The sequence below is a fragment of the Coregonus lavaretus genome, assembly GCF_964263955.1.
Source record: "Coregonus lavaretus genome assembly, chromosome: 15".
NCBI classification, from domain to species: Eukaryota; Metazoa; Chordata; class Actinopteri; order Salmoniformes; family Salmonidae; genus Coregonus; species Coregonus lavaretus.
The window spans coordinates 41,195,994-41,218,612 of NC_140002.1; the positions used below are offsets into that span (position 1 = coordinate 41,195,994).

At 42.9% G+C, this 22,619-nt stretch overlaps 1 protein-coding gene across 2 annotated transcripts; it reads right to left on the reverse strand.

Annotated features, from left to right (window-relative positions):
- Nucleotides 1-278: 278 nt before the first annotated feature.
- Nucleotides 279-22,563, reverse strand: apooa (apolipoprotein O, a). 2 transcript variants are annotated; one of them, XM_084178427.1, is made up of 10 exons: nucleotides 22,412-22,563; nucleotides 20,654-20,755; nucleotides 20,426-20,545; nucleotides 19,694-19,726; nucleotides 1,904-1,958; nucleotides 1,680-1,775; nucleotides 1,304-1,395; nucleotides 1,034-1,114; nucleotides 807-892; nucleotides 279-530 (listed from the first exon to the last, which is right to left on the reverse strand). In XM_084178427.1, the coding sequence occupies exons 1-9, from the start codon at nucleotides 22,418-22,420 to the stop codon at nucleotides 842-844; spliced, it is 639 nt and encodes a 212-aa protein (XP_084034553.1). In that variant the 5' UTR covers nucleotides 22,421-22,563; the 3' UTR covers nucleotides 279-530; nucleotides 807-841. The 2 variants fall into 2 exon arrangements, with proteins under 2 accessions (XP_084034553.1, XP_084034554.1); XM_084178428.1 differs by lacking the exon at nucleotides 19,694-19,726 and having other exon boundaries at nucleotides 22,412-22,489.
- Nucleotides 22,564-22,619: the final 56 nt, after the last annotated feature.

A 22,619-nucleotide genomic window follows, 5' to 3' on the forward strand; every position in this document is an offset into this window, starting at 1 on the left:
TAAACAAAAAGGAGAACTATCCTAGTCATGTGACCTTGTACTGGAACATAGAATAATTTAACATGAATCAGCATGTATAGATAGTTTATGAGAACTAACTTTTTCTTCCGACCATAACGTCTGGCTCAGAAGGAGAAGTGGGTGCTTGTTTATGGAAGGACCGACTTAACTGTCTTGTCAAACAAGTTTTGCTTCACGTATTTGTCCTCACACGCTTAGGGTGCCTATGTACAATACCTCTACAGTTTTCTGTGGACTTTTATTTTAAAAAGCCATGCTGTCAATTTAGATTTTATTCAAGTCTGCATAAATACATTCAAATCACAAAGCCGACCCTTCAATACAAGTTTAAACCTTAGTGATAGGTTCTGCCCCCTCCTGGGTAAATGCCAGAGAGAAAGGCTAGTGCAAAAGCTGGTCATTGGTCACAAATCGGAGCAAGCCTAACCATGACTTATAGTAGCATACATTGGGAGGAGTTGGGAAGACTGCTAATCTTGTGTTGTCCTGATCCTAGTATCACAACGTATCTGAAAAGAGAGAACTCATCGTTAGCCTTTTATCTGCAAGACTTTGCTAGCATTAGCACCTGATATGTAAAGTACACTGGTTTGTTCTCTGCTCTCACAAAATAACATCTTAAAGTTGGTATAAATGTTAGTATAAAGGATTTACAATGAATTGACAACATTTGTGGCAAGTTATTGGAGTGTTACATAAGCCTGCAGGTTGACCACTAGGGCAATGATTAAAGTGTTGGGTGCTGGCAGACTGTTATTGTGCAGAAAAGTTCCGGTTTGTTGTACCTGCTGCGATCAGGGTTTGGCCTCTGCAGCTCTTCTTATCTGGTTTCTTCTAGTTTATTTTCCTCTGGTTTCTCTTTTTTTACTGGCTGTGGAAGGATCCATGGTAGGATGTGAAAATTCAGACTTGACAACCCAATCCAAATAATCTGTACTGATCTGCACAGTAATTCTGTACCATCTCCATCCTCAGGATCAAACTAGTTTTTGACCTGACAGGATGAGCTCACCTTCCCCTCCACTGACTTGAAAACGTTCTCTACGTTAACGTAGCCCTGCAGGGCGAAATCGTACAACGAGTCTCCTGTGTTCTGTGGGAAGGAGGGGGACCGAAAAATAGGTTTAAGCAAAATAGTATACATTAAGAATCCAACATCACAGGATTAAGAATGACCCTACAACACTGTCTTATGTCTTGGTATGGAACAATATGCATTGTCTCCCACACGTAGGTAAATAAAAAAAAACACAACATATGACATATTGACACGCTCACTCACCTTGGCGATTGATGCGGCTTGCTGGGGGTAGTACATAGAGTAGCCCACAGCCATCAGTCCTGTAGGATAGATCAGCTTTTTCACCCTGGAGCCTAGAAGACAGAAGAGAGTGGACCACATAAACTATTTCTATTCAAGGAGATTAGAAACAAGAAAGGGAAGCCGGAGAGGGCAACAGGAAGCACCAGTAGGTTTGAGATTTGTACCCCGGCCTTGTATGGTCTGGACACTACAGCTCTACCACTCGACCAGCCTCTGGCACAGAGACTTACAGAGTGCTTGCTTACCACAAGAACAAGTGGATAAACCCCAAAACAATAGAGATCAAAAACAGGGTACACTTCATCCAAACCCAAAACTTACACCCACTATTTACCTCTTGCAAGAAAGAGTCCAAGGATACCAGCAAATCCAATGACCCCAGCCCGGGGGTAGAATTCAGCAGGAGGGTTTTGTAGGAATGTGAAAGTTTCTGAAACAACAGAAAGTAACTCTGTTACCAAACTGAAACTGACATTCTATTTGTACAAATGGGTATACATTACAGTGTATGAGTAATGTGTGCACTTTATGTGTATCATGGGGTGTGTGTTCTCTTACCATTTCCTAATTGGATGGCACTTTCAACCTTGGGCTTCACTTTTCCAATGGCACCCTGAATCCCACAGGAGAAGAGGACAGTACAGTGAACACATAACATACATCAGTTCATTATCTGCACATTGAGAGCCATTCAGTAATGGATAAATGCTAATTTTTCATTGTTACAGAACAAGTTGACATTTAATAATATGATAATATGATATTTCACAGTAAATATGCTCTTGCTCAGTAGTCTTCAATTCAAGTTTACTGTGCACTTGTGATGCTTTATATTGTTTGTATTGTGATTGTTATAGTGGTAGTATAACTAGTGGTAGGACTGCTATGCCCTTAGAACCCTCATCCAGTTCTGTTTGCCTACAAAGAGAACTGTCTTTATTTATCCTGCAATAGAGTTAGAATGACCTACAATACAAAGTTTTACTTTGCTGTTTACAATCCATATTTGTAAATTGGGTTTTATTGCCTAAAGCACAAGTCAATCTGTCACCCAGTAGGGAGCTCTAGTTGAAACATCAACCAACAGCACATTGTGTACCATTGACACGTTGTAAAGACATTCTGCACTGCAAAAGAGCAACTACCAATAAAGTTCCAACCACTGCACTGTACTGACAAACATGCGCTGTATGTTAATGAGCTGCTTATCTCCGGACTGAAGGAGCCAATGGGGCAGAGGTCAGGTGGGTGACTTAGAAGCAGTGATCACAGCCACAAACAGAAGCTTCTAGAGCAGAAATGGAACAGCCTGGCCGAGCACAAATGGAGAGGCTGAATGGGTTTTAAAAATGATTTACAGAGTACTTTACCAGTCTCTTAGACATAACAACTAATCAGATTAATCTCAATCCCCCTCTGTGAGTTTACGATGATGTGTGTGTGTGTGTGTGTCATCACGCAACAGACGTCATCAAAGCGCGCAACAGAACAGTGTACTGTCTACACTCGTTTTTTTTGTTTTTATGAAATCGTTTTAATTAAATCGTTTTTAATCATAGGTAAAGTTTGTATTGCTACAGATTCTGCGACGCGGTCACCCTTTACGGCTGGAACCGCAAGTTGTGTCCCAGATTCCTGTTACGCTAGCAGTGCTAGCCCACCGGTGTTTTTATCCATCCCTGGGCACAAATGCGTCAGGTGTGAGATGTTCTCTTTCAAGTATTAGTTTCGGTATTTCACTTATGGGATACGCCCCCAGTGTATTCGTCAGAAGCCTTTATTACACTACGCCTGCCATGATTGGCTGGATGTCGAGATGTGTGCGTCGGGGAAGGATGTCCCTCCTACCCTATAAAAGGTCCGACACAGCGTCTCTGAGTCATTCAAACACCTCTTCTCGCTTTTCATCAGAAAGCTTACCTCGACACGACTGCATTTTCCTGAAATAGCTAAATTGTCCACAGACGTGAGCTTACAATTAGCTCGCCAGGCACTATTCTCGGGATTGTGCGGTGGTGACAATTTTCCTTTCCCTTCACCATAGCTAGAGGAAAATTATTCACTGGGTACAGCTGTGACACGGCTAACTTGTTCACTTTTTTTTTTTTTACTTCGGCAACAAAAGTCTTTACTAGCTACACCAAGCTATCTTTTCTAACCTGACCATTCGGAAACAGTATCTGGGCATCACACCGAGTGCCACCGTCGGAGATAACCCATTAATCGCTAGTTATTGGACTAGCCTACCACGCTAGTTTTTTTTGACAGCTAAAAACATAGCATCCAAGCTATGGCGATGAAAGCATCTGCCACCCCAAACGAGGAGAAGCTCTCGGCACGAATCTGCTCTTGTGGAAACACGATATCGGCCAAGGACACCCACTCGGTGTGCTCCACTTGCCTTGGGCTGCAAAATGCCCAGGAAGCATTAGCCTCCCCCGGCTCCTGTCCACACTGTGCCTTCTTCACTGTGAAGAGCATCCGTCGCAGGCTAGCACGACAAGCAAGCCTGAGTCAACAGGACCCTAACATGGGGGCCGGCGTCCCCTGAGGTGATGGATATCCCCACGGGAGATCGTGGAGCGACGGCTAGCATTAGCTGGGGCAACCAGCTCGACGCCATTGCCCCGCTGTTGGAAGACTCCAGTAACGACCTCGCAACCCCCCTGTCGGGCTTCCTGATTGGAGATGACAACGACTCCACAGGTTTTTCCGACAGTCTCCTTTCGGAATCACCAGATGGAGACGAAGAATCCTTCATCCCCTCAGGCCAGGCCACCAAGCCTCCTGCCGGGGAATCCGAAACCGGACATGCAGGCGGGGCGCAATCCCCACCAGCTCTCGGTGTGGACCTGCAGGACGTGTGCAAACGCGCTGCGAGTAAACTTTTGATTCCCTGGCCCAATTCAGTAGCAGAGACCACCATGTCCCGCTACGAGGGTAAGAGGCTACCCAAAGCCAAATGGGCAGCCAGGCAATTACTGCCAGTCTTCCCAGAATGACTGGAGGAGGTTACCCGTACTTGGAGTACACCTTTCTCCTCCAAGAACCCTGTCCAAGGTGGGTCGGAGTTGGACTGTGTTGACATGATGGGGATTGGGCTTGCCCACATGCCCCCCATCGAACTCCTGGTGGTTTCCCATCTACACCCCAGCCAGAAGTCCTCCATGACCTCGACTGGCCCCACCTTACCAACCAAGTACGAGCGCTTCCAGTCCTCTGCGACAGAGAAGGTCTACAGGTCGGTTGCCACAGCGGTGAGGGCTCTCAGCACTGCCTCCATGCTCTCGGCATACCAAGCTAAGCTACAGGAGGAGCTAGCGGTCACACCAGAGCCGGGTCTATGGGATGAGATCTGTATTGCTCATGATATCCCAGGAAAGGGCTCGATGGCTCAACCTATCCACGGTGTCTGATAGTGAGAAGCTGAAGATCCTGGATGCTCCAGTAGACCCTAAAGGCCTTTCCCGTCACACCGTTAAGATGATGCAGAAACGGTGCGAGGAGAAAAAGAGGGAAGACACAGCCCAGTGCCTCCCCTGTGCCTCGCCGCACCTTCGCCCAGGCTGGAGCGGGTCGACCCCCCCTCAAACTTTAACATCCCCAGGCGCCCAGGTCCCCAGGCTGCGATCCCAGGGCAGCAGAGAACCTCGGACCCTTAGGGCCCCTGGTCTAAGAAGCCCCCCTTCCCATCCATGGCACCAAGAGGCCAGCCTGCCCCTAACCCCACCCAGGGGGTAGGGAGGAAGAAGCGAATGGCCTAGTGATGTCCCCATCGCCAGAGAGGCGAGAACAGTCTCCCCCAAGCACTGTTCTATCCCCTCCTCCAATCCTGAGCCTGTTCCAGGGTGCAAGTTCCCAGGCACTTCAGTGTTCTTTCCGGCGTACCGGGCCCAAGTTCGTGGTCACAGAGTACAGCCCAAAGAGGAGAAGAGACAATGTTCAGATGGATGCCCCTATAAGGCCCCCCTCTTGTCTCACAAACACTAGCCAATGTCAGTTCACATAAAAAATGTTAACACTAGCGCAACCAGGCTACAGGCCAAGCGCGCAGTCAGACATGTTGTTTCTCTAAAAATCTAAACAAACAGGGTGCCTCCCTATAATGCCACCAGAGGGAGCTACCGCTCCTTCTATGGTGACAGGCCACATAAGCGCTCTCCCGCTACATTTTTACATTTACATTTTAGTCATTTAGCAGACACTCTTATCCAGAGCGACTTACAGTTAGTGAGTGCATACATTTTTCATACATACGCTACGAAGCCGGACATGCGCAGTGCGTCACGAACTGTCATATACCAAACTGGGTACAGGGTATGATAGACAGGGGATACAGACTACAATTCACTGTCACCATGCCTCGATTCATGGGAACCATATACACTCAGGCTCAGGGGGAATCAGCGTGTGTACTCCAGGAGGAAATCACATCGCTAATAGGGAAAAGGGCAATAAGAATTGTTCCTCCCGAGCAAAGCCACTGTGGTTTTAACTCGAGATATTTCCTGGTTCCAAAAAAGGGGGGCGGCACACGCCCGATCTTAGATCTACGTGCTCTAAACAGGCACATGAGAAAGTACACGTTCAGAATGTTGACACACACTGCTCTGCTACGTTCTGTGCACCCAGGCGATTGGTTCGTATCCGTCGACCTGAAGGACGCTTACTTTCAAATCTCAATATACCCCCCTCAGAGGAAATTTCTCAGATTCGCTTTTCAAGGCGTTATCTACGAATTTCTGATGCTCCCTTTCGGCCTCTCTGTCACCTCGTGTTTTTACGAAGTGTACCGAGGCAGCCATAGCCCACAAGAGAGGGGCATTCGGCTCATGACGTACATAGACGATTGGCTGCTGTGCAGGCAATCAAGACAAGAGGTCTTATAAAACATTCAGCTATTATTGGAACACCTGACATTTCTAGGTTTCAGAATAAACACAGTAAAGAGCGTTCTGATTCCCACGCAGACAATCTCGTTCCTAGGTTTAATCCTGGATTCGGTATCTTTCAAAGCTTGCCTTTCTGAGTACTGAATCTGGGGGCAGATTTACTTTCCAGGTGGAACCCTCCATACGGAGAGTGGAAGCTTCTCCCGGAAGTATCCAATCAGGTTTGGATGCACTTCGGCATTCCAGTAGATGGAAAATACTCAGTGTCCATTGTTCTTTTCCCTGAGGGATCAGGAGGCACCGATGGGAGTGGACGCGTTGGCGCACGAGTGGCCACGCGTCCTCCTGTATGCATTTCCCCCACTGGCCCTGATTTCCCCCACCTTAGCCAGGGTGCGGGATAAGGCTCTATCTCTCATACTAATAGCACCACATTGGCCAGGGAAACACTGGCTAGCGGAGATCACTCAACTGCTATGCGGCCATTATTGGGTATTTTTCTGTAGACTATATATTAAACATAGTAAATCTTTTGTATTTTTCAGGAGAACTATATATTAAACATAGTACATCTTTTTAGACTATAAAGTTAAAACCTAGTTAATCATAAAGACAAGCAGTACAACTAAGTGAATACAGAGGGTGGTACAGAGTGATACAAAGTGTGGTACCGATTGGTACACAAGGAGGGAGCCTGAGCCAGAGTCAGGACATGGCTCCTGGGAATGGGCCTGCTCATTCTTACTATGTGTGGGAAATATACACTATGCATGAAAATGGTACATGTCTGAGAATTGATTAAACTGTTATGCATGAGGCAATGCATAAGGAATTTCTTAAATGTATATGGTTGAGAATGGGTTATGAACCTGACATGTTTAAACCATATTTAAGTATTGATTGATATGTTTTAGAATAAACAGAGTAGAGCCAGGAGATGGCTCTGTTATTTTTTACATGAGAAAGCTTGGTTTTGCCACTATTTTTTCCAAACTAGATACATAGGAGGAGGAGAAGTCAGATTTCGCCACTATCATCAATTAAGAGAGTGGGCGGAGCGGTCAAAAGATGAAAGCTTGGAAACAATGGTGAAGGATCTAAACTGGGAGGGTTTAAGCTAAAGAAATATGTAAAGTAAGCAGGAATAGAATTGTATATAAACTGAGGGCTGAGTGTTGGGAAGGCAGTTGCTCTGCAGACCAGCTCGGCTCTGTTGCTTTGTGTAATAAAGTCTATCTTGATTCTACAAAAACTCTGGAAGAACTTTGATTTTTAATAAGTATAGTGATACATTTCTACGACATAATTGGCGACCACGAAGGGACTGGGAAAAGAGACCACAGTGGTGCTGCGTCATCTGGAGGAGGCTGGACGAATCACACACAAAAATACAGTGGCCACTGTTAATAGAGGTAAGCGACGTTCTTACTTTTAACATAGAAATTGTGTGATTTGCTCAAGCTGATTCTGAAGGTCAGGTACTGGGGGTCTCTCCAGTATTAAGGGCTAAATTTAGGAAAAGTACAGAGTTTTTGTTGGAATGAGAAATAAGCATGCATGCAATGTTATTGATTGTTGATAATTGTAAGTTCAAAAATCCTGTGAATACCACTCTAGGTATATTAAGAAAATATAACACTAGAGGACTGCATAGACAGGTGCCTATGAATACAGTTTTGGAGAGCTAAAGTTAGAATTCCAGAAGTACTGTGTGAGTGAATAGCTTGCCTATGGCTACCGCTCTAACGTGAAGTGCATTGTTAGAGGCTGCTCGGGTAGGTGGTGCATAAGTCTGAAAGAGTTCTGCTCATCCTATGGTAGTGATGCAATAATTAGACAGGGCCAATCAGGTAAAGAAGTAGGTAATCCTGAGTAGGTAATATAATAATTGTAAGTAGCGCTGGTCATCCAGAGTAGGTGAACAGTTGTGAAATAGCCACCAGGGCTTCAAAATATAGAGAAAGCGTTAAATAGAGTAGGTCTGCTCATCTCGTGCGGGTGAATAGTTTGCTTGAGCGACTGTGATTCATTCAGTTTTGATTAGATTGGATGTTTCATTCAGGTTGCTCATTTGATCAGCTTGATCTATTTGTTTGATTCGATTGTTTAGTCTGACTCGTTTTGTACAAGACTGGTTTATTGGACCTGCTTGAGTTTGCGAAAGCAACTCTTTCATCTTGGTCAACTGGTCTGACTCAATTTGTGCATTCAACTCGTCGAAGTCACTTGATTGTTCATCTGATGTATTTGTTCAATTCGTCTGATTAATTTGTTCGTCCTGCTGGTCATTCTGTCTGATTAATTTAAGCACGGGCGACTGCTCATCTGTGTGGGTGATCAGAAAATAACAAGAAATCCTACAAATAATAGCCTTTTCTGTGTTGAGGAAGTGTCAGGAAAGGGACTATATTTGAGGTCGCTTATAGCTTCTGTCTCTGGTGGGGAGAGGGGGCCCAATCTCGCATTAGGAAGAGAAGAATAAATGGTGCGTGGATATTCATTGACAAACTAAGTGTGAAAAACTCACGTTACCAGGAGAGGTATGATAAATCCTGTTGGAGAAACAGGTCACGTGTATCGGTGTGGTTGTATGACGTCTACACATTGTATTTCGGCCAATCTTTTAGGGTGTGTTTCGGCCATTATATTTGGAAAACTTAGAGGTGATTTAGGATTATGGTAAAATTGACCATAGTAAAATGATAAATGTGATAGGGTTAACATTCCAAATTTTGGCCCTTTTATAGAAGAAAATATTCCTGCAGGTTATACAAATAGTGATTAAGCATGTTTGAGAACAACATTGTGTGAATGTGATATGAGAGTGGTATGAATGTGGAAAATGAGTCGCACTCTGAAGTTTGAATAATAAGATATAGAAAGAAGTGTGTATGATAATTTGATATAAGTTTGGACAATAAGCTTTGATATAATGTTATCTTGGGGTTCCGTACAACACTGCCCATCATAGAATATTGCGGGATGGTATTAAGAGCGTGATGCTAGTTTAGGGAGTAGTGACCAGTCTATAAGATTCGAGGAGGATCATATGACTGAGGGGCAGGGTCCGGGTAGCTAAAGTTGTTGTTCCACTGGGAGTAGATTATGATAAACTGATTTGTAGTAAAGTAATTTCATTATGTCGCAAGGGAAAACATAATCCATTTGATTAAACTCGTTAGATCTGTTTCCAAATCAATGAATGTAGATTTGACTCGTTGACTGCTAATTTATTCCCCTTGAGCATGTGAGATCTTTGCAAAGAAACACTTGGACGACCTGTAAGGCTATTTTCTGGTAATTGTGTTATGTGCCAGATGTTAAGACTACAAACCATTGTAATTGGGATATTTGCGGGATTCACTTGTCATTTCAATAGACATACAGTAGGTTCTGCATTACTGACTAAAATCTGGGTTTCCGATTATAATTCGATTATGGCCACAGTATTTATTTTGTGATGTAAGACTGGACGATTTGGCAGCTTGCTTGGTTCAAATTGAAAGACTCACTTATTCAACATGAATAGCGGAACATATTCGAGGTAGTCATTTTTTGCGTTGCCTAATGGTTTGCTAGCTTAAACTACTGTGAATAGGGTTGTAATTTTAAATATTGAATTAAATATGGATATTAATTAAATATATGCTTGTCCACTATAGCAAGTGTTTGTTTTGTTACCTGTAGCCTAATCAGAAAAGACAGTTACCTAAATCTACTGACTTCTAATAATAGCAGACTGGCTATTGCAATAGAGCTGTGGCCATGATCTTAATTGATAACAAAGGAAAGTAAGTTAATAGGGAAGTTGAATTGGAAACATTCTTTGACAATTTCTAATTATTATTACTCAATTCTATAGTTTGCGTAACACCAGTGATTTATCCAAACATTTAATGAATTCTAAAACGATAATCTATTTCCGTTACGTGGAACAGTGGATTGCAGGTAGCTTTGACTATTACGCTGATGGGACAGCACCAACTCTTTTTAGGTTCTAGATTTGTTAAACCACAAATTTATATTTTGACTAAATTAATGCAATAGGCTACAATGATAACATTATCGGATCGGGGCACAATCTAATACGAAACACCTATTACCTATGTCATTGATCCAGTAACGATACCAGGATAATAGAACCACAAATAGAAGTGTCTATAGTATTGAGAGAAGTTCAGTGGGTTATTCCAAAACGAGCAACAATAATAAGGGAACAATTAGGTACAAGAAAAACAGTAAGGAAAATATTGTTGACTTTACACCCTAATATAGACACTGAACCAAACATAAGGCTAACATCAGGGAGACCAAGAATAGAGGGAATAGAGATGGCAGGAACACCAGTAGAAATCATGAAGAAAAGGTTCCCAGAGAATATCTGATAAATGGGAACTAAGAACCAGAAAAATAGCAACAAAATGGCCAAAGGAATGCATTTTGATGTGACAGTGTGTGAGGACATGGATGCCATAATAAAGAACTATAAAACAGGAGAGAGAAAGGGAATAATGGAAAAAAAGAGAGAACCAAAAAAGGCTTGCTTAACTGCAACACCACCATACACACAAGGGGGGCAGTATCCTCAGGTCACAGGACTAGTCTCAATAACAGGAAATGTAGAGATAGAAGGAGAAAAAAAGGGAAGCAGCAGGCTTCCACCCCAAAAGGAGAAAGAGGATCACACTTAGACATACATTTACATTTTACATTTTAGTCATTTAGCAGACGCTCTTATCCAGGGTGACTTACAGTTAGTGAGTGCATACATTTTCATAGACTGTTATGAGGGACTGAGGGGCATGTTGACCAAACTGGAAAATTATGGGATAGATGAACAAGACGGTGATGGACAGAGCGAGTGGGATGATGCAAGTAATGAGGAAGATGAGGAACTAAAACAGTGTACTGACTCTGAGCAAGAACAGAGTGAGACAGAGGGACAATTATCACAGCAAGGGGCTATGGGAGGCAAATCTATAGTAACAGAATTAGGTGAGGCATTACAAGCCCACCAGGAAAAATCTAAAAGAGAATTAAGAAACAGAAGAACAGTAAAAAAGCCAGACAAGTACGGAGCCCAGTATCCCAGTATTGGTAAAGGGGACACAGGTTCACTATGTGCCTTGGGGATCACAGGACCTGGAAGGCCTGGTGACTAGACTGCCAAACATACATGAAGGAGCAGGAAAATGGATTAGAACATTTGAAGAACAAACAATGGGGAAGCTACTGGCAGTGGGAGATTTGAAGGCATTGCTGACAAGGGTGGTGGGAGTGGCCAAGATGGAGGACCTGTTGCATGCGGGTGGGCTCATACAGGCGGTGCGGAGGACATTACTGGATGGCCTTTGACAATTATAGGCCAGGACTATGGCACACTCTGAGAAGAGAGTATCCGGCCAAAATAGACCCTAAAGCACTGAGAGGGGAACCATTTGGGGATAACGAAAACCCTGCAAGTTACCTAGACGACCAGCTCAAGAGGTGGCGACAAGAAACAGAAAAAGACCCAGAGAGGGATCCACTGATGACAACACTGTTCAGGACATCACTGATGGAAGCAATGCCAAAGCCTGTCAGAAGCAGACCGGAAGATGTGGTGGGACCAACGTCAAGGTCACGCAAGGAGTTCTGCGACCATATTATCCACACAATGGAGAAATACAGGAGGGATGAATGGAAACTGGCGAAGCAGTGGAGAGACATTCTGAGAAAACTGGGACAAATGCAGCTGGAAGAGCTGACAAGAAAGGACAAAAAGAAAACACAATCCCCAGTGATTACTCCAGTACTGCCAGAAGAGGGTGACATGGCACCTGTTCTCCAGGGAGGTTCACAACCAATGTCTCAACCACAAGGCCAAAGAGCTCCTGCCATACCAGTAGTGAATGTGTATACACAACAATCCCCTGGGCAGTGGCAAAACAAGGAATCAAGGGCACCAATCACAGCAGCAGACATACCAAAATGGTGGACCAGGAAGACCACCTGGTGTCTGCTGGGGGTGTCATCAATCAGGACATATAAGAAGGAATTGTCCTACCAACCCATGGCTTCCCAAGCAACCACAACAGGGTAATTGGCAAATAAATGACACCAGCTCAGGCCCTGTGAACCCATGGGGAGGACCAAATCAGGGATACTAGGGATGCCCAGAGAATCCTAGAGGGGAGGGTCAGCTAGTGGCAGTAACTATGCAGGCTGAAGAAGAACCTATGCTGCAGGTTCAGGTGAACAATAGAGGCACACCCATGATGATAGATACTGGAGCAACTTACTCATGTGTAAGTGGGCCTCCTGTAGCTCAGTTGGTAGAGCATGGCGCTTGCAATGCCAGGGTTGTGGGTTCGATTCCCACGGGGGGCCAGTATGAAAAATGTATGCACTCACTAAAACTGTAAGTTGCTTTGGATAAGAGCGTCTGCTAAATGACAAAAATGTAAGTCCAAATTATACCTCTCACCTCCCCATGTCAGGCAAAGACAGTAGGATTTTCTGGACAAATGCAGCTAATACCTATGACAGTTCCAGTAAAACTAGATGCAGGAGGAAAAGCTACCTGTATTAGTATCAGAACAAACTCCAGTTAATCTATTAGGGAGAGATGCACTGTGTAGAATGGGCATTCAAATTAAATGCACATCAGAGGGACTAATAATAGATCAGGAAGGTGTACGTCCACAGATGATGATGGCTACAGAAAAAACAACAAATGTATACTGGATAGGGAATATAGAATCACCAATACAAGAGGTCCTAAAGAAATTGGGAAAATGTATCAGGGCTCAAGTTCCAGAAATGAGATTACCAAAATTAGGCTCTCATTGTACACTGCAATATGACCCAGATCAAAATAATTTGCTAGAACAACTATGGTTGAGGAAGGCATGGGGTAAACCGGCTTCCATGAGATCACAATATTTTATAATAGGGAAACAAGGGGCAGCAATGGAAGCACAAGATGCTCCAGGATCTGATATCATACAGACCTGGTTTGAAATACCAGGAACAGAACCTCACATAACACTTTTAGTGGCTGAGGGATATCAGGCAAAAGATCTAGGACCAATGATGAAAAAGGCTAAAAATACACAGTGGGTATAAACAGAGAATCCATTAATCTTCCAGTCTGTTGACAAAAACCTAATTAAAGTCCTATGCTTTTCAGAACTGATGGGGAAACCACAGGAAGTGGAAATAAATGGGGAAAGACAGATGCCAGTAGTTAAGGAAGAAACAAAACAAGAAAAGCTAAGGAAACAAATGAAAAGTATGATTACAGAAGACTTATGGGCAAAACGTGATACAGATGTGGGTTGGGTAAAATCAGCTAATCCAATTTGCATTAAAGTAAAGGCAGACACAAGACCCCCATGGAAACAGCAATACCCAATGACACCGAAAGCAGAGGCAGGAATTCAAGCTACAATAGAGGGACTGATAAAAGCAGGAGTACTGGTTAAAACTCAGAGTGACTGTAACATGCCACTGCTACCAGTACTAAAGGCAGACAAACAGAAGTGGAGACTGGTTCATGACCTGAGAGCAGTGAATGAGGTAGTTCAAGACTATAAAGCAGAGGTACCCAATCCACACACACTGTTAACAAACATTCCACCAGATGCAAAATGGTTCTCAGTATTAGACTTATGTGGAGCACTTTTTAGTGTACCTTTAGCATAAGAAAGTAGACACTTGTTTGTGTTTACTTACAAAGGACAGCAATTTATATACACAAGGAATTAGATTGAAACAAACAATTCATAATTTGATGGAGTACAGTGGAATTATCTTCATGTTTTGTTAGTAGTTAAAACGTTTGGGTGGCTGATTAAGATGTACTATAGTGAATGTTAACGAAATGCATACTTTCTTTTCCAGAAGAATGGGGATTTCATAATCTCTCATTGGAATGTTTCCTGAGTCTGTGAGCTGAGGAGAGCAGTTAGTAAAATGTGGCAGTCTTTTAAGTAGGCCGTAAGAGGGAGCTACCGAATTAAATAAGGCCTGGCCATTTGTTTGTTTTTGCCCTACGTTTTACCACACACACCAGCACACACAACCCACCTATTATGAATATTTGTTAGTTGTGTAGGGTTTTTATTTTTGGTTTAATGGATTTTTCACAGGTTAGAAATAATACACCTTAAAGGGCACATACATTAAATTTTCGGACGTTTCTATTGCCAGAGGTCTGATTGCACACATGTAAATTCTCCTGATAAGAAATGTACTGAAAAACCCAATGTAAACCTGGTACAATTTTTTTTTGGAAATGTTTGAAATATCGTTAAATACTATCTGAGGTAAAGATGGACGAAAAGGGAAAGAGTCACTCACTTAAATGGGGTTGAATGACCTCTGACCTCTGTTCTGACTTTCTGGTGAGGCCTGATCACCCTCACTAGAAAGCCTAGAGACATTGTGTGAGATTTAAGTGTAGAATGTAAACACTAATGATTAGAAGTTTATAATTTAGCAATAGGCCTATGTGTGATTTGGACCATGACAAGGACAGAGAGAGAGCTAGCCCTGAATGAGGGACACCTGTCGCTAGTCAGTTTTACTATTTCTTGAATTACCTTATGGGATACAATTAAGTGAAGATGTTATCAAGGGTTATCATTCTAATTTAATTTGTTATTTGGATTTAACAGGCAGTGTTGTTTTGTTTTTTGGCCTTCACCTCTGGCACTAATGAGCTATCGCATGCAAGCTAACATAATAACGCATCTAACACCGCATGAAATGCTTACAGTCGACCCATGCCAGTGCCGGTGCTTAGGGGACCATATGAGTGTCCGCCTCTAGAGTAATTGGAAAGGGAATTAGAAGGGTAAATCAGACAACTAACTGTTATACAAGTTTTGGGTCACTTAAAAATGTCCTTGTTTTGGAAAGAAAAGCAATTTTTTTGTCCATTAAAATAACATCAAATTGATCAGAAATACAGTGTAGACATTGTTAATGTTGTAAATGGCTATTGTAGCTGGAAACGGCTGATTTTTTATGGAATATCTACATAGGCGTACAGAGGCCCATTATCAGCAACCATCAGTCCTGTGTTCCAATGGCACGTTGTGTTTGCTAATCCAAGTTTATAATTTTAAAAGGCTAATTGATCATTAGAAAACCCTTTTGCAATTATGTTAGCACAGCTGAAAACTGTTGTGCTGAATAAAGAAGCAATAAAACTGGCCTTCTTGAGACTAGTTGAGTATCTGGAGCATCAGCAATTGTGGGTTCGATTACAGAATCAAAATGGCCAGAAACAAATAACTTTCTTCTGAAACTCGTCAGTCTATTCTTGTTCTGAGAAATGAAGGCTATTCCATGTGAGAAATTGCCAAGAAACTGAAGATCTCGTACAATGCTTTGTACTACTCCGTACACAGAACACCGCAAATTGGCTCTAACCAGAATAGATACATTAGAGTGAGCAAGAGGACAAATACATTAGAGTGTCTAGTTTGAGAAACAGACGCCTCACAGGTCCTCAACTGGCAGCTTCATTAAATAGTACCCGCAAAACACCAGTCTCAACGTCAACAGTGAAGAGGCGACTTCGGGATTCTGACCTTCTAGGCAGAGTTGCAAAGAAAAAGCCATATCTCAGACTGTCCAATAAAAATAAAAGATTAAGATGGGCAAAAGAACACAGACACTGGACAGAGGTGTTCGGATCACAAAGAAGAACATTTGTGAGACGCAGACCAAATGAAAAGATGCTGGAGGAGCGCTTGATGCCATCTGTCAAGCATGGTGGAGGCAATGTGATGGTCTGGGGGTGCTTTGGTGGTGGTAAAGTGGGAGATTTGTACAGGGTAAAAGGGATCTTGAAGAAGGAAGGCTATCCTCTGTAGCTCAGCTGGTAGAGCACGGTGCTTGTAACGCCAAGGTAGTGGGTTCGATCCCCGGGACCACCCATACACAAAAAAATAAAAATAATGTATGCACGCATGACTGTAAGTCGCTTTGGATAAAAGCGTCTGCTAAATGGCATATTATTATTATTATTACTCCATTTTGTAATGCCATGCCATACCCTGTGGACGCCGCTTGATTGGAGCCAATTTCCTCTTACAACAGGACAATGACCCAAAGCACAGCTCCAAACTATGCAATAACTATTTAGGGAAGAAGCAGTCAGCTGGTATTCTGTCTATAATGGTGTGGCCAGCACAGTCACCAGATCTCAACCCTATTGAGCTGTTGTGGGAGCAGCTTGACCGTAAGAAATGCCCATCAAGCCAATCCAACTTGTGGGAGGTGCTTCAGGAAGCATGAGGTGAAATCTCTTCAGATTACCAAAGGTAACTAGAATGCCAAAGGTCTGCAAGGCTGTAATTGCTGCAAATGGAGGATTCTTTGACAAAAGCAAAGTTTGAAGGACACAATTATTATTTCTATTAAAAGTAATTATTTCTAACCATGTCAGTGACTACATTTCCTATGCATTTTGATATATTTCCTATTCAAACTCATTTCATGTATGTTTTCATGGAAAACAAGGACATTTCTAAATGACCCCAAACTTTTGAACAGTAGTGTAGGTTTTAATGACCTTCATTTTAGGCGATCTGAGGAACTGAGGGAGGACTACAAAACATTTTTAAACACCCTCGCTAGCACAGGAAAGATAATAATTATCTCTGGCCACCTCCCTGCTACCGAAGGGGTTTGGAACGTTTAAGCCGACTCTTTGCCCTGAACGAGTACATGAAGACTATTTTTGTGACAACTTTGATTTGCTGTGGGAGGAACCAGCACGTTTTAAAAGAGACAGGATTCACGCTAACAACAGGGGTTCGAGGATTATTTCCAGCAACATCGCAAACTGTTCTAGAGAGTGACGGACAGGGTCTGGTAGTGCTCCAGTTCTCCCTGTCAGAATACGCAACAGAGGACATGGAAAGCATATCAACTCCTGTAGAAATGGCACTATGGTTATTGTAAGTAACCTAATTTATGTTCCATTAACACCGCCTTCTAGTGAGTTTATACAAACTATTATCTCCTACCATTCTGATAGATTGGAGACTGTCAGAAAACGTGGTTGTAACGTTAATAATTTGGTTACCTCGAGGCAGATGCCCCAGGGGCAGAGTTGCCAACACTCATTGAATATGGCGCTTTTAAATGTTAGAGCAATTACAAGTAAAACCTTTCTCGTGAATGACCTCAATACTGAGCGCAAAGTTGAATGCATGTTTCCCACTGAAACATGGCTGTCATCAGACTGTAGTGCCGCTCTTATTGAAGCCTCCCCTCTGGACTACAGCTTTTTACTCTATCAGAAAAGGGAAAACGGGTGGGGGGGACAGCCTCTATTTTTACTAATGCTCTCAGCTGTAAGGACATTTCGTTTGGCGACTTTGGGTATTTTGAGCATCGTGCTATACTATTTAAAAGTCAGCCACCAGTGCTGACCATAACCCTGTATAGGCCACCAAAGCACTGCCCCACTTTCTTTACTGATTTATCTGAACTATTGTCTATTGTCCTTGCGAACTATGATAAAATCATTGTGTTTGGTGATTTTAATATTCATGTTGACAAAGAGACTATCACGACTTCCTCCGAGGCTGCCTCCTCTCCTTGTTCGGGCAGGCTTCGATGTTCGTCGTCACCGGCCTTCTAGCCACTGCCGCTCCTCATCTCATCATTCCATTTGTTTTGTCTTGTTTATTACACACACCTGGTTCATATCCCCTCTTCAGTACCTGTTTAAGTGTTCCCTCTGCCCCCTTGTCTTTGTGTGTGATTGTATATTGTGAGATTAGTGAAGCTTGGTGGAGCTCCTTGTATTTTGTATCACCAGGTTATTTTCCCTGTGTGCCTTATTGGTTTCAGTGCGCCTGTTTTGAGCACTGGACTGTTTTGACGCTTTATTGCGTAACTCTGTATTCCGGAATAAATCCTGTTATTCTGTGATTTACCCTCCTGTGCCTGACTCCTTCAAATCACCACATCACAGAGACTGACCAAGGCCATTGAATTTATGAATATTTTGAGCTCTATGGACTTTATCCAACATGTTACTGGGTCCACCGATAACTGCGGCCATACTTATTACCAAGGGGCTTTCTATTGATATATCCTCTATTGTTGCGTTATCTGATCATCACTGTGTATTTTTTACTACAATGTTGCCCATAGGACAGGGTAATATTGAACGCATTATTAAGAAACGCTATCTTACCTCTGAAGTTGCTACAGATTTTGTTGAGTGTATGAACAATACTCCACCACCTATTCTGCCTTCCTCTTGTGATGATTTAGTTGATAACTTTAATAGCAAATTAAGGGCAACCATTGATGCCATAGCTCCAGTAAAGTTGAAAAAGGCCACATCCAAACGGAGAGCCCCTTGGATGAGTGAGGAAACGAATCAATTAAAGAGAAATTGCAGAGCGGAAGTGGAGAAAGTCAAAGTTGTAGGTCCAATATGATATTCTGAGAGAGCAACTTGGCATATATAACAAGGCAATTAGAAATGCCAGATGGGCTCATTTTTCTAACTTGATCACTATTAATCAGAATAATTTGAGTGCTCTTCTCGACCATTGATGGCCTGATAAATCCTACCCCTGCAAACCTATGTGAACTTTCCTCATCTAAACCTAGGTGTTATTTTAGATTCTGAACAAAATGTAGAATCACACATTAGGAATGAGACCATAATAGCTTTTTACCAGATGAGGAACATTGCCAAGGTGCGGCCGTTTCTCTCTCAGGCTGATACAGAGAGACTCATCCAGGCTTTTATTACAAGCAGGCTTGACTACTGTAATGCTCTCCTGTCTGGTCTACCCAAGAAAGCCATTGGTCAACTGCAAAACATACAGAATGCTGCAGCATAGGTACTGACCAAGACCAGACGGAGAGCACACATTACACCGGTTTTAATGTCTCTGCACTGGCTGCCTGTGAGTTTTCGAATACGTTTTAAGATTCTTCAATTGGTTTTTAAATCAATCCACGATTGTGCACCCCAATACATATCAGGCATGCCTTTGAGTTATGTGCCTTTGAGTTATGTACCCTCAGGTCCTCTGGCACTGGCCTTTTAACGATCCCAAAGCCTAAGACCAAGAGGCATGGAGAGGCACCCTTTAGTTATTATGCCCCCAGCCTCTGGAACGGCCTGCCAGAGAACCTGATGGGGGCCGAAACTGTGGACATATTTAAAAGAGATCTTAAAACACATATTGTTAGCATTGCTAAAAAGGGTATTTTTTAGTTGTTCAGTTTGTCATTATTTTGTTTTTATCTTATATTTGTTGTGTAGTAAATATTTCAGCTTTTATTTTCATTGTTTTTTATTAGTGTTTTTCCTGTAAAGCACATTGCGTTGCATTCCATGTCTGAAATGTGCTGTAAAAATAAAGCTTGATTTGATTTGATTTGATTTGAAGTGTATGTGTGCGTGTGCGTGGCTATGGGGGAGTACCTGAACATTTTCCACTGCCAAATGGCTTGTTTGCTGAAAGGGGAGCAGATCATTGGTGTGACCACAGGGGCAGAAGCAGAGCAGCACAATCACGACTAAAACTTCATAGGAGAAAGACAAAATCATTTCAACACGTGCAATGATTATTGATTGCAGCATGGAATCACAGTAAAGGATTACTGGTCCATGTGAATCACAGTACAGATTTACTGGCCATGGCGAATCACAGTAAAGGTTTACTGGTCCATGTGAAACACGGTACAGATTTACTGGCCATGGTGAAACACGGTACAGATTTACTGGCCATGGTGAAACACGGTACAGATTTACTGGCCATGGTGAAACAGGATGTACTATAGCTCTAGACACATAGGAATACCAGTAAATACTAACTGATCTCTGGGAAAACAAGTACTGTTGATATTCAAAGAGAAATCGAGATTAATTGACATTAGTGAGACCTACTGTAGTTAATATTTACCAGTCACAAATAATCACAGTAAATCTTTGCAGGGGTGCATAGTAAAATATGTAAAAGAAGCTGGGATGATCATGTAAAGCAGGGCAAAAACGTTTCACATTTCAGTGCCCATGTGAAGTTCTAATCTAAGTTACATATCTAAACAAACACCCAACAACTGTCCTTATTTTCTGATAGGAAAGACTGTTCCTAACAGAGGAAAGAATGACTGTCACCCAGTAGCTCACTGGTGAGTAGGGTTATCAATGTACCTGACAAAAAGTAGCGTAGGGCCCTGCCAGTTTCCTTAGAGTGGTAACACCTTGCTCCAAGTGCCCTATCTCTGGCTCCACATAGCGGAACTTCTGCTGTGGTGTAGTGTAGAGGGAGAGCTGCAACAAACAACATGGGTCAGTTACCTCATCTCAATGTTGGCTTACCTCAGATTGGACGTATGCTGAAAGACTCCAGAAAGTGTGATTCTGTGCACAATGCAGTACCTCATCTGTATTTAAGGTGACATTTGGATTGTCCTCGGTGGCAGCAAACACAGTCCCTGACATCAGGCAGAGAGTTCCAGGCACAGCAGCCACCCCTGCTACCTGGGAAGACACAGAATGACTGGGACATCAATGGCGCATTTCCACCTGAGACTTACCCCACACCAGTGTGTTGCTAGTGTTTATGTTAATGTGAGCTCTAGTGTTATTTTTCGGGAACTATATTTCAATCAGGAGTGTGACACAAGACTTGGGGCGAGCGGAATCGACAACGTCTGCATCATCAAGACAGTTGCTTTGTGAGAAGGTGTTAACCGTGGAACGTGTTAACCCATGTTCAGTTAGCCATTGTTATTTAAATGCAAGCTGAAAAGTACCAGTGGCCTGGCCTTGGCCCCAAGTCAGAGCAGGTCCACTGAGGCCATGGCCCAGTGAGACACTGGAGCTGGGTCGTGGAGCTGGAAACAAAAATCTGATCCTTTTTGGTAAAACACCAGGGTAAGTCTCAGGTGGAAATTCGCCACAACAGTTTGGTCTACACCCTCTCACACAAAGATGGTAGGTCTCGCTGTGAGTAATGTGAATCGCGTCAGCCAGGCTATTACCTAGTGAGGCCATCACAATGTTGCAAGTTTCACCTGTCCAGCAGTATGTTCAGACAAGGAAACACCCAATGAGTAGAAGCTAGAAGTTGTAATGGAATTGAGAATTGTGGCCCTCAAGTCTTACAGAAGATCAATGTCGCCATCTAGTGTAAAAAAAAAAAGTATATTGTTCATCCCATTAAGTAGGCATGTGACAGTACCAGTCTATCGAGTGTCTGTCCAGTTCATTTACATTTTTAGTAATTTAGCAGACGCTCTTATCCAGAGCGACTTACAGTTAGTGAATGCATACATTTTCATACTGGCCCCCCGTGGGAAACAAACCCACAACTCTGGCATTGCAAGCGCCATGCTCTACCAACTGAGCTACAGGGGTCATGAACTTCTAGCCTAAGCAGTGGTTCCCAAACTCCCCCCCACACACACACACACCACCACACACACACACACACACACACACACACTTCCTACCCTATTAACTACTATTTCACTGTACTCTGTGACCCTGTGCATGTGACTAAATAGAAATAAAACGTCTAATCTAATCCTAGTACCCCTGGTTGGGAACCACTGGCAAAAAGCATGTTTTCGAATTTCCACACTGTAGCAACATGACAAGATGGTAGGGGATGTAGCTCAGTTGGTAGAGCATGGCGTTTGCAACGCCAGGGTTGTGGGTTCGATAAAATAATGTACGTGCTAACTGTAAGTCGCTCTGGATAAGAGCGTCTGCTGAATGACTAAAATGTAAAATGTAATGTAAATGTAAACTCACTGGATAAATAAGTTTGAAAAACTAGCTGAGTAGTCTCACTTTTCACTTTAGTTGGCTATGCATGAGTGACAAGAGATAGCTACCTCAAAGCGCTAGAAACTCTTAAGTATGAGTATGAATGACTCCGACATAATGAAGAAAAATGTATACTGTGTGTTATGCATTTCATGCAATGCCCTTCATAATCATGGTGTCTGGCTCGCTGTCCTTATGCCCTCTGTGCTTCACCGGGGATCGAGTCCCCTTAATTTTATTGAAACAGATCGCTATTCAACTCAAACAGTAAATTAACAAACACATGATAATAACTCAATGAGGACTGAATAGGACATCAATTAATTTAAGTTGTTACGCAGTACATAAAGTTTATATTCTCACCTTGTACATGATCCTTTCTTACTGTGCCAAGCTTCGAGTACTTACGGTGTCCGAGAGGGGACATGCTGCTTCTCAGGCCGCATTCCAATCCGAAACTCGCTATCTTCCCTCAACTCTGTCTATTAACACATATCATAATGCAAAAGTCGACTATCAGTTCGTAAAGTTTTTGCGGGCTTTTTCCAAAGCACACGCTATCTGGGATCCT